Below are 13199 nucleotides of genomic sequence, written 5' to 3' on the forward strand. Positions count from 1 at the left end.
GGGAAATCAACTCAATGTGCGGATTCAATCTTTTTTTTTTACTTGTCGAGTGAGTGTTCTACCAACTATTGGGACGCAAAGCATCAAAGAGAGGTTTTGAACATGACAAGCAATGCAAGTGACCAAAACATTGAACCTTTATTAGAACTTAAACTTATAAGGACTGTTAATACTAATATTAAGATTAATAAATAGTGGATCTAAACTACCGCCAGCTATGGCCCAAGTCGAGTAGTAGGTACAAATGTATTTAAAAAGGCATAATGTTTTTAAGTGAAAAGTTTGATGGCCGAAATGGCGAAAGATCTTGAATGATCTAGACGTCTATCCATCAAATTCATTTGACTTATTGATTTTAATGTGCAGACTGCGTAGTTTGGCGTAGTACGAATGTTGTATCGTTGATTTATTTTTAAACGGCAAGTTTGATGGACGTTATCATGATTGGGGGGAGGGGGTTGGGGGTGGGGGGGGGGGGGCTTAGGCGATGGGCGCAATGATACAGAATTCAAAGTTGTTTTTGCTTTTTTTTTTTTTAGATTTCGTTAAATTGTGACCAATCGCATCTAAAAGATATTTTGTCGGTTGGTTTAGATAGTTAAAATTGAATTTATAAATAGTTACATTTACGTGTACTTGTCTTATCAAGGACTTTGTATAAAATCTATTAGAAGAAAAGAACTAAAATCTAACATTTCTGGTCATTTTTTTTCACTTTCGAATCATATTATTTTCTATTATTTTTGTATTTGTTTGCTGTTAGTTTGTTTGATTGCTTGTTTGTTTGTTTGATGTTGTTTTGTTTTGTTTGTTTTTTTTTTGGTGGTTATTTTTTTTTTGGGGGGGGGGGGGGAAGTATATCTGTTTCACCCCGACATAATTCGGACTGGTACTGTTAGTCATACGTACTTATAGACAGGAGGGGAGTGAGAAAATTCAAGATTTTTGTTTTCATTACGACAGGACAATTACTTATATTGTAAGGGCGTATCGTTGATAATAGATTGATTTTTAAAAATTATTAACAACATCCTTTTGTTAATCATTTATTTGTTTTTGGTAGTGTGCTGGGATTGTTTAGAGGTTTGACAAAAAAAAAACAACTTCTGGAAAAAAAGTAGAAAACCAGTTTTCTGAACCTTTATTTGCATCAGACAATTAACACTATGACATTTTGATATTCAACAGAATTAGCCATTCTTCATGTCAACAAATTCATTCTGTTATTTTTTAAAACCTCGCAATTTTTTATCAAATTGAATGGGATAATATACTGACATATACGTGGGTTATGTTGAAACTCATCTTCATACGCCACCTCTCTCTCTCTCTCTCTCTCTCTCTCTCTCTCTCTCTCTCTCTCTCTCTTTCTTTCTCTCCATATTGTTTGTGTCCGCCGTGCGAAGAGGTGCTAATTCCGATTTGAGCGGGGAATGGCAATGATTATGACATAGAGGTCGACTTGAAAGAACAAGATTCGTTGGGATGTCGTCGTCTCGTCTGAACTGGGGAAGAAGCTTTCTTGATTCTGTACCAGTCCGATCCAATGAGTGCTGCATACAGGCTATGGCTCCAGGTCCTGGCTAACGACAGTGGGATATACGCTTCAACAGTCGTAACGTCACTTCCCTCGTAATGACGCATGGTAACTTAGTAACTGGCTCAAAACTATCGGGATAATTGCGGACGCCCTTATGAAACATTTCTCCGACGAGCAAAAAAAAAAAGTATCCAGAGGAAAAAATGTTATAAATCTGATCATGTTTTGACTTTTACACATTCTGATCACAAGACATATGAAAAGTTCTAGCGAGGATGAAGAATAACAAGTACCGATTTTCTTTGTTTTTAACCACGATGACCGCCGTTGCTAGGCAACGTAACATCAGACTATTGAATCCAATTGTTACGTTGCTGACTTGCACTCGTTACAGGAGCCGTCAAAAAGACGCAGGCAGGGCATTTCAGGCATTGCATTGTGACGAGTTTGGTCGAAGATCAAGACAGATTTTGAGTGGGGAAAGGATTTGTGGATACGGTAGGTCGTCAAAGTAATCATCATAGCTTGTCGCTCCAACACCGAACCCACTCCACGACATCTTCTGGGGAGCAGACCCTTAGATCATGATCAGTGCAGCTAGGACCGTCCTGGCAATTCTTTACGGATGTGCACCATCGTCTGCTCTGGGCATCCACTTGTACACAAGCTGGTCTCGACGAGCCCCCACTTTTTCATGCTTCTCCCAAGGTTAGCCCGTGCTCTGTTGAGTTTTATCCATTCATTCCTGGGGAGATCAGTGACGTAGGGCAGTTCTTCTCTCGAATCTTCAACTGCTTCATCTGCGCGATTGCCCCACTCCCTCCATGTTGATAGTCTGTGGACAATAATGAAGATAACACAGCCATGGTACTTGCTTATGGACAATTCTAGATAAACTAGAGAAATATTTGTTATCTTGCCACAAAACCGATTAGTTGATAAAGAGTACAGATATCTGTTGTCCTCTTTGAAAACATTTTTTCTGTCATTATATCAAGAAAACCATTGTTTCAAATATCCTTATATTAAGCTTACCCTCTACTCCGAAAACTATTTTTTGACGAGACTATTTTTGAAGTGTCATTTTTGTAACTTTTTGTCAAGTTGAGGATAATTTAATTTGATTAATATCTATTTTTTTAAAAAGTTTTCTGGGCAAATTGAAATAACGTGATTTTCTAGAGTGACTAAGGCAGAAATCGGAACGAAATAGAAATCTCCAATAATATAGTAAGAACCGCATAACATAATGAATTGATATATTAATACAATTATATAATAGCACATCAAGTCAAATTCAGAATAGTATGGAAGGTACCAGTCGGAAGTGCGTTTTCGTAAAAAATGTGGCGACCTTTTTTTATTGATTATTTAGAGACAGAGTTCATTTAACCCAACAATATATAAGCAACAATATTGTGATACCATGAAATCAGAGTAAATTATAAAAGTACAATCATGCTTGCATTCAGAAAAGTGCACTTATGTTGATAATAACAGGAAATGAAGTGAGTAGGAAAGTGCCAGAAGACAATAGAGAATTTAAAAATTCGCGGCGGCGATGGGGGCTCGAACCCACAACTCTACCTGGCCGGGGAGAGCGTGGCTCTACTGTGTGAGCTATCCACCACTCGCTTGCATTCAATCATCGAACTCACCAACTACCGCGCTCCAAACGTGTACAAACTCAAGTGATTGGTGTAGTACATAGAGGTAATAATAACAACACGTGCAACATGCGAGCAAGCGGAAATGATATGACGTATTGTTCCTTTGTGGGGTTAGTTTCTTTTTGACTATGACATCATCAGAAGACGATGTAGTACCCGATTGTACCCGATTGTATCCGATTCCCAAGGGACGGAACAAAGGATAAGGGACATTACTCTTGTCGGTCCTTCCTTTGTTATCGTAAGCTATTCATGGGTCATTTGACCTTACCGTTCTTGGTGAGGCAAGCAATGTCAAAAATGGATATTGATATTGATGAATGAAGAAGAAAGATCAAAGAAGAAGAAGAGGATTAGCAGGAGGAGCACGAGGATGAAGGAGGCCATGTGGTCTTGTGGTATGACACTCGCTTTCGGATCGGAACGTCCTGGATTCGAGCCTCGCTCGGCGCATAGTTGAGTCCTTGGAAAAGGCTCTTTACTCACATTCTCTCACCGTACTCAGGTGTAAAATGAGTACCTGGCTGTTAACAGCGTTGTCTCTGTTCGAAAAAAAAATTGTATGTCGCATAACAGACGTCATGTCACGTCCTAAATGTTAAATGTTAAATCTAAATTAAATTTTAAATAGAGGAGAAGGTTAAGGGGGAGGAGAAAGAGGAGGACGAGGACGACGCAGAGAAGGAGAGGGAAAATAAAAGAAAAAATGTGCTGATGGTCAATCTGAAACAATGGGTATGGAAAAAAAGATGATAGACTAATGTCATTGAATTGGTGGTAACAAACCACTACGATTATGATAGTGATGATGATGATGATGATGATGATGATGATGATGATGATGATGATGGTGATGATGTTGACGACGACGACAATGATGATGATGACGACGACGACGACGATGATGATGATGATGACGATGACAATGATGATGATGATGATGATGACGATGACGACGACGACGACGATGATGATGATGATGATGATGATGATGATGATGATGATAATCACGATTGATGATTGTTATCATCATTATTGGTCCAAAGTTCGCACTCTAAAAGGCAAGAGTACGATCAATCTTTTATTCTTTTGATACTTCTCAAACGATTTTGGTTTTTATTTCTGATTATAAGATACAAAATCAATATTTCTATGTGGCTTTATAGTTTTGTGCTATGACAGTAATCCGGACCAGCAGGTCGTTGGTTTGAGTCTCGCTGTTAGCCGTAACATGTTGAGTCCTTCGAAAAGGCTCTTTTCTGTAAAACTATTATCTAACTCCACAAGGGTGTAAGATGAGTGAGTACCTAGCCGTTGACAGAGAACGGCAGACATGTAAACACTATATTTTCTTTAGGGCTCGATGGTATTTAAGTGTGAACAAAACTCATGAAATCAAACCATTCATAAATACAACAAACCACAACATTGAAATCAGCCGGTATGGAAAGGTCTTTGTCAGTATTTTTTGTCCACCAATCAAGGGAATGAATTTGGTACATAATGCATTCACTCAATAAAAAATCAAGTCTGTTTGGGTTTTATTTTATTTTATTTACTTATTTTTTGGTTTTGTTTTGTTTTTTGTGTGTGTGTGTTTTTTTTTGTTTTTTGTTTTTTTGTTGTTGACTTTTTTAAAAAAATGATAGCATTTGTTCTCTTTTTTTTTAGTTAAATAAAAGGCTTTACAATTGAGGTTACATTTTTTTAGTTATTATTACTGGTTTTTTTTTGTGTGGAAACGATAACATTATGAGTAGGAAGAGGTAGAACTAATGTATACTGATTTGCAGGTCTGATAACCGAAAGCAATTATGGGCTTAATTTTAACATTGTTGGAATGGACTCTATTTGGCGTTGTTTAGAGAATGTTTCCATTCGAACAACGAGCCCATAACAACTTGTGTATTTAGACCTGCACAAAAGTAGGAATGGGTGGAATGATATTTATTATAACCCATGGTGTCAATAATGGATGAAGCACATGGACTAAACTGAGTTTTACTCTCTCTCTCTCTCTCTCTCTCTCTCTCTCTCTCTCTCTCTCTCTCTCTCTCCTCTCTCTCTCTCTCTCTCTCTCCTTACCAGCTATTTTCAGAATTTTTACCCTAAACTTCATACTCACCCAACACAAAAATAGATTTTTCAAACAGATTGTAACGAGTATATTCTATATTTTGTTCAGAAAAATGAGCTCTACAACACAGTGTTGAGTTTATATAGGTATAACTCAAACAAAATTAAATCAGAATAAGAAAATAAAATGTGGGCTGCATCGTGACGAATGTGACGATTTTCCTTTGGTTGGTAAGGACAGAGTTAAAGAAAAAAAAATAAAATGATTTATATGAAATTTCGGATGTTCGAAGTTAGAGAAACAAAACTTATTCTCCTCAATAAACGTATTTCTTCTATTTCGATACCTTAGACGTTGCCCTGGAGAACTTTTCTTTCTGTGTTGTCTGATATTATTGTTAAGGCTTACACACCTTTCCAGGAGTTTATCTTTGATCTGACCTTATGGGTGCCATGCGCATAACGCTATTCACACTCTCGAAATACATATGTGTTTACATAACACAAACATCATATGATATGTTAACGTGCATAAATTGACGTCATTCTTCTATTTTTCAATTGATTTTATACAGCCATTTTAATGATAAGTCATCACTAAATTATCATATCAATTAGACTATATCATACGTTCAAGGTTACACATAGTTTTGTGTGTTGGCACGTTATATTCCGCTGGCGCGTGTTGTGAGTATTTAACAAGTTTGCAATAAATACATTCTTTCTAATTTTCTCCCATTCTGAAGACAGACAGAAATTGATGAACATGCCAAAAATTTGATTACTATTTTCAAACGCCTCAAACCTACCCCTCCCACCCACCCCCTCCCTTCCTCCCCAAAACAATCACATACGCCTACACCATCCAAATCAGACCCATACCCAGTGATTTATTGATGGGGTGAGAGAACCGAGCGGTATCGCATCGACCCCTTGGCCGGGCGAATATATCACAAATAGGATTAGCTGTCAACGATTACAACAAATCTTTTGAACGAGCTCGGCAACTTAATTGAGTTAAGTAAAGGCTTTTACACAATCTATTATTTATTCAATCGGCACTCAGACATTTCAACTACCGATGTTAGACAAGACCCAACCCGCCGGTATTATATAATGACTTGAGTTTTTTCAAGAATGCTTTATTCATGTGTCAAAAGAAACATAAATATTCTGTTGTTTTGTTTATCCGAAGGTTGCTCGGATCAAAAAGTTTATTTAGTTTTCCGAAGTTTTCATTTATTTGAATTTATGGGAATATTTACGAATCTTTGATGCATTTACGATTAAATTTATAATAACAAACAGAGAAATATAATTTTGAAAAATGGAAGTTTACAAGAGAAAATCAAATCGTGTATTATTATTATCATGATTTTTAAATCAAAAATAATAATAATAATAATAATAATAATAATAATAATAATAATAATAATAATAATAATGATGATAATAATAATAATAATAATAATAATAATAATAATAATAATAATAATAATAATAATAATAATAATAAATATAGTAATAATAATAATAATAATAATAATAATAATAATAATAATAATAATATAATAAATAATAATAATAATAATAATAATAATATTAATAATAATAATATTGATAATAATAATAATAATAATATTGATAATAATAATAATAATAATAATAATAATAATAATAATAATAATAATAATAATAATAACAATAATAATATGTCTTCATGTCCTCAAGATAGTGGCAAATTGTCATTTTGTTACACATTTAAAACAACACAATATTATGAAGACATATATGCCATAATATATACACACGGACACACATGCCCACTAATAACAATTGTAATCATTATCACCATCATTGTCATCAAAAACAACAGGATGATGATGATGATCATCATCATCATCACAACTTTCTTAATATTTCCATTACCATCCTTCTCTTTCACCATTCCCTTATAACACCATCACCATCTTCATCATACTCCATATTATGTTATTATTGTTTTTTTTTTCCTGTAACACGCTATTAGATGGAAAGCTTGTGCTTTGATATCCCTCATCAGAAAGACAAAGGTCCTCAGATTGTGTTCAATCTCTCTCTCTCTCTCTCTCTCTCTCTCTCTCTCTCTCTCTCTCTCTCCCCCCCCCCCTCTCTCTCTCTCTTTCTTTCTTTCACGCTTATGTTAGAAATAGTAATAAATTTTATACGCATAACATGCAATTAAATTACAGTAAAGTTACACACAATGAGATTGGATTATTAAATTTACATATTAACGCGTTTTGTTGTTCTGTTTTTGGGATGGGGGCGGTGGAGCGTATGTAGGTAAACATACCAACAGATGCATGCACTCATGCACACCGCTCTCTCTCTCTCTCTCTCTCTCTCTCTCTCTCTCTCTCTCTCTCTCTCTCTCTCTCTCTCTCTCTCTCTCTCTCTCTCTCTCTCTCTCTCTCTCTCTCTCTCTTCCTTTTTCTATGTTTCTCTTGCCTTTTTTGCCCCTCCCGACTATCTCTTTTATTCCCCAACCTCCTTAAAAAAATAAAGACCCTCTCTCTCTCTCTCTCTCTCTCTCTCTCTCTCTCTCTCTCTCTCTCTCTCACACTCTTTCTTCCGACCCATTCTTCTGCATGTGAGGAATGACGATTGATGCTATACTTTTGTCTCAAAATGCTCACAACATCCACCAGGCGGACACAACGAGCCAACACACAAAACCACATGCATCCCGGTTCTCCCTCAGTACGACTACAAGAACCACTCATAAAAAACCGCCGGCCAAAAACAAAAACAAGGAACCGAGAGACTTCAATTTTGTTTCTTCCACATTATCCAATCAAAATAAAAAGTTACACACATATATACTATAATATACATAAATATATTTTGAGTCCTAATCATACTCTCTAATGTCATTATAACATGAGTACATGCACACACACGCGCGCATTCTCTCTCTCTCTCTCTCTCTCTCTCTCTCTCTCTCTATCTATCTATCTATCTCTCTCTCTTTCACACACACACACACACACATACACACACACACATACGCACACACACGCACATACTCACGCAGTTCCTTTCATCCTGATCTTTCAGACATGTCAGAATTAGTGATACATATTATATTATATATAAAATAAGTTGAAGTGTAAATTTGATGTGCAACTGCTAGAACCACTCATAATTAACCGCCGGCCAAAAACAAAAACAAGGAGCCGAGTGACTTCAATTTTGTTTCTTCCATATTATACAACCAAAATAAAAAAGTTACACACATAAATACTAGATTCTATACATAAATATATTTTGAGTTTTTATATAATTTTTTAAAAATTCCGCTTATTCATCCCGTAGCGGAAATGTGTCTTTAGGGTCTATTTAAAGGGAAGACTGGAATAACCCAGGCGTCAGCCGCAGTGCAGAGTCGCAAATTGAGCTTGGGCGAGGTGACTTGCTCAAGGCCACACAACGCAGCGACCACCAATATATATATATATATATATATATATATATATATATATATATATATATATACGAGATATATATATATATATATATATATATATATATATATATATATATATATATATATATATATACATATATAAATAAATACGGTCTTTGCTTCGTACCCGATAGGTACCGAGTTCGACCACCTGCCGCTGTTATATGTATATATATATATATATATATATATATATATATATATATATATATATATATATATATATATATATATATAACAGACTCTTTAATATTATCGATACATAAGCATATTATGCGCGTCAACACACCCAACTATGCATACACATAGATACGCACATTGTTCAATCTATCTATCTATCTATCTATCTATCTATCTATCTATCTCTCTCTCTCTCTCTCTCTCTCTCTCTCTCTCTCTCTTCTCTTCTCTTCTCTCTTTCTTCCTCTATCCCTCCCCTCTCTCTATTTCTCTTCTTCTATTCTAATACATTGTGAAGAATTATGTAGACTTATGCAGAATTTACTGATTTAATTGCAGAAGGAACGAAAGTCCTTTTGTATTTGTTGGTTCTGTAGTGTGCGAGAGCATACTACCTTCTTCCTGATGGGAGCATTTTAAATTATTGATGCAGCACATGTTCTTTGTTATTAATGTCAGAAAGAACTTTTTTAATTAGATGTTTTTGATGCAAATGGTCAACACCATCCAGAGGAGAATTAATTATTTTCCTTTTTTTCTTTGATACGTTTGTTTATCTTTGATTGTTCCCTTACCCCACATCCACCATGCCACACTGTAATGCCAAATGTAATAACGCTCCTAATGAGGGAATTGTACATTTGCAGCATGATCTTTTTGCTGACATCAAGGGATCTTAATTTTCACAGAATATGCATCATTTGTATTAGTTTTTTAGACATAGTGTCGATATGATGAATAAAATTCAAATTGTTACTTAGTTCTATGCCAAGTATTTATAGTCATCTACAATATCTACATCAACATCTCATATTTTAACAGGTCTCATTTGTTCGTTTTTTTCTATTGTTGGTAAAAATCTGTTTCGTTTTTTGAGGCACTGGTTTCAAGAAAATTGTGCTGACACCAATCAACAAATTTATTTACTTGATTAAAATAGTTGCTTTCAGATTCTTTTATTTATGTTATGAGACCTATTATGACAGTGTCGTCAGCATTTATAACTAACTAAGCTCTACAGTCATTTGTGTATAGGATGTAGAAAATTGGGGAGCTTACACAACCCCGAGGACAGCAATTAAAGAGGTCTCTCATACCTGAGACGTGGTCATTCATCTTTACCCATTGTGGTCTCTGTGTGAGAAAACTCCTGAATCAACCAATAAGGTAGTCGGGCATATTCACGGCACGTAGTTTCGTCAGCATCATGGTCGTGCTCATCGCGTTAAAAGCTTATGAGAAGTCTACATAGAGAATATTCACCGCATTTGTTGACTTCTTGTCGAGATGTTTCCTCAATCCGTCCATTACGGTCAGCAACGCATCTTCCACGTTAAGTGAATGCTGGTATGCGAATCGGTATTAATCCAGGATGGTTCTGTCGCCGCTCATGTATGCGATCTTCTTTTTCTTTAGGGCAAATTTCAGACGTTTTGTTACCCGTGGTTTGCTGTTGGGGAAAATTATAATTGCTTTCTCTTTAACACACGACTCAACACAGAATGTTATATAGTTTGTCACCACGTCAGTCCATTCATCAATCGTTCCTTCTGGCGGCATTAATGTATCCCGCTTGGTACATTCGAAAGACGTATTGAGGCAGTCGATTGCATGTTGCAACCAAACGTTTTGATGTTTAATAATTGGTTTCCCTTTTTAAAAATTTGGACACATACGTTTGTATCAGGTGTATTGTGTTGTGGTCGGAGTTGTTGATGGGTTGTTTACAGATTGATGTGTAGGCGTCATATATGTTACAGTGACACAGGTCAAGTGTGTTGTTGTGACGAGTCTTGCAGGTGACAAGCTGATTGAGTCCAGAGAGAGTGTGTTGGCAGTGGTTGAAATCTCCGACAATTATTACGGGGCTGTCCGGGTATCTGATTAGTAGTCGCAACGTGTGTTATTCTAGTGTTTGTTTTTCTTCGTCACTATTTGAGATAAGTAGAATGTAAACAACAACAACAACAATGTTGATACTAAATTCACGTGGTAAGTCGTACGACCGAAGTGACAATCATAGAAATTCTGTTGACAGTTTTACACCATCTGTCATTCACGTAAAGGCATACGCCACCTCCTTCGCTTTTCCCTTTTGAGGGGTCTCTGTCGCTTCTAAAAAAAGGGTAAAATTGTTCAGATTAACACTAACATCAGTGTCTAATGACGACAGCCATGTTTTGGTTTAACATATGACACACGCGATCCAGCGAGAGCAGCGAGTGTGTCGGTTTTGTTTCTGATTGACCGCACACATATTGATAGGATGATGGAGGGAAGAGGTGGTCGATGTCCCCGTCTTCTTAATTGTTGTTTAATAGACTCAAAGATAACCACGTCTCTCAGACAGTCGTCGTAATGTAAACAATGGAAGTTATTGATAAACATAGCAAACTACACAGTTTTACTATCGATGGTATGTGTTTAAGTAAAACACTCACCGTTCTATCATTTGATCAATAGAACCAACACAGAAAACTGTTTGTAAACTTAGACGTTAATAAAATAATTGAGAAAATCGTGAGATAATCAGTCACCCATCTGGTGGTATAAAAACAATAACATTGATCAGAGAGGCGTGGATTTTATTCACGTTATAGATAGAATGTGCTTGGTCAAGGAGTTCACAACATTGCCATCCGGAAGTATAACGGACCGACACACAAACTCTGTGTAACTATGAACTTTTATAGTCTGGTTAATACAGTTTAGTGAGAACAACTCACAAACGCGGATGGCAAAAACAATAACAAAGGCCTGAGTGACGTCATCTGCATACTATCTATTGTTTATAAACAACCAATTATCTGTGCCCGAGCATGTTTGAAGGTTCGGTACAAATTTCATGGTTTGATTGGTCAAAATCTACTGTTTAATTCCTCCTCGTTTGGCCCGTTTCCGTTTCCATTTTAGATCATGTATAATTTCTTCATCCGTAGAATGTACAATGATGGCAATGAGGGTGTTTTAGCAGGTCGCAGTTGTAGGAGCCGAAATCTAGTTTACACATACCTGCCGCCACGTTGTTCTCTTGTTGTTTCCCGTTTTTTTTGACACAAAGTCAGTTCAACGTTTAAGAAAATCAGGAGCAAAAGCATATAAAACCACTCCATGAAGTTGTTAATATCAATATTTGAACCTAATTCTCTTACGAAATGAGACACAAGAATATAAACCCGAATAGGAAAGGAACTAATAAAGAAATAACACAGAGCAGCGTAACCGTGTGTCGCTTCTCTGAGCAGTGCCGCCCTCATCATCATCATCATCATCATCATTATCATCATCATCATCATCATCATCATAATAATAATAATAATAATAATAATAATAATAATAATAGTAATAGAAATGATAATATAAATGATAACAATGCTAAAGATAATGATAATGATGATAATAATAATAATGATAATATTAATAATAAAATAATAATAATAATAATAATAATAATAATAATAATAATAATAATAATAACAACAACAATAATAATAATAATAATAATAATAATAATAATAATAATAATAATAATAATAATAATAATAATAATAATAATAATAATAATAATAATAATAATAATAATAATAATGATGATGATAATAATAATAATAATAATAATAATAATAATAATAATAATAATAATAATAATAATAATAATAATAATATAATGATAATAATAATAATAATAATAATAATAATAATAATAATAATAATAATAATAATAATAATAATAATAATAATAATAATAATAATAATAATAATAATATCCTCTTTTCTCACCAGTCTAATCCACCATGCCTAGTCAAATGACGTCACATCCTCTGTCCCTTCTTGTCATATTTGCCTGTCTCGTCCTCATGGCGGCTCCATTGAGGAGAAAAATCGACTGCACGTAAGTAAAATCATGAGTCAAGGTTAACTCATTATTTAGAAACACTGGACTCACAAAATAGAACATAGTAGCTCGTTTAAATCCAAGGTGGTTACCAATTGGAGGTCCAGATAACTCAGTTGGTAGAGCACTCGCTTCACACGCAAAGGAACCAGGATCGATCCCGGGTGTAGTTGAGATTTTTTTCTGAACCCCCTGTCCATCCAACAGTGATTGAGTTACTGGGTCTGTTAGATCTGGCGGAAAGTACTTTGTGATAGACTAGTGTCCTATCCAAAAGATATCAAACAATTGCTATTGTCCGTTTCACGCTTTTGAAACCGGGATAATCTC

General features: G+C 35.2%; 1 protein-coding gene across 4 annotated transcripts in view; it reads left to right on the forward strand.

Annotated features, from left to right (window-relative positions):
• LOC144978453 (uncharacterized) overlaps nt 1–13199 on the forward strand; it is a 106547-nt gene that overhangs the window by 67181 nt on the left and 26167 nt on the right. For 3 of the 4 annotated variants that reach the window (XM_078924544.1, XM_078924545.1, XM_078924546.1), the window contains exon 3: nt 12758–12866. In XM_078924544.1, coding sequence (XP_078780670.1) covers nt 12769–12866 — 98 coding nt within the window. In that variant the 5' untranslated portion in view covers nt 12758–12768. Of the gene's footprint in view, nt 1–10771; nt 10967–12757; nt 12867–13199 lie in introns of those variants that run through there. The other variant, XM_078924547.1, reaches the window with a different exon arrangement.

This window comes from Berghia stephanieae, chromosome 8 (genome assembly GCF_034508935.2).
Source record: "Berghia stephanieae isolate SIO BIC M18660-M18661 chromosome 8, UCSD_Bste_1.3, whole genome shotgun sequence".
Classification (NCBI taxonomy): Eukaryota; Metazoa; Mollusca; class Gastropoda; order Nudibranchia; family Aeolidiidae; genus Berghia; species Berghia stephanieae.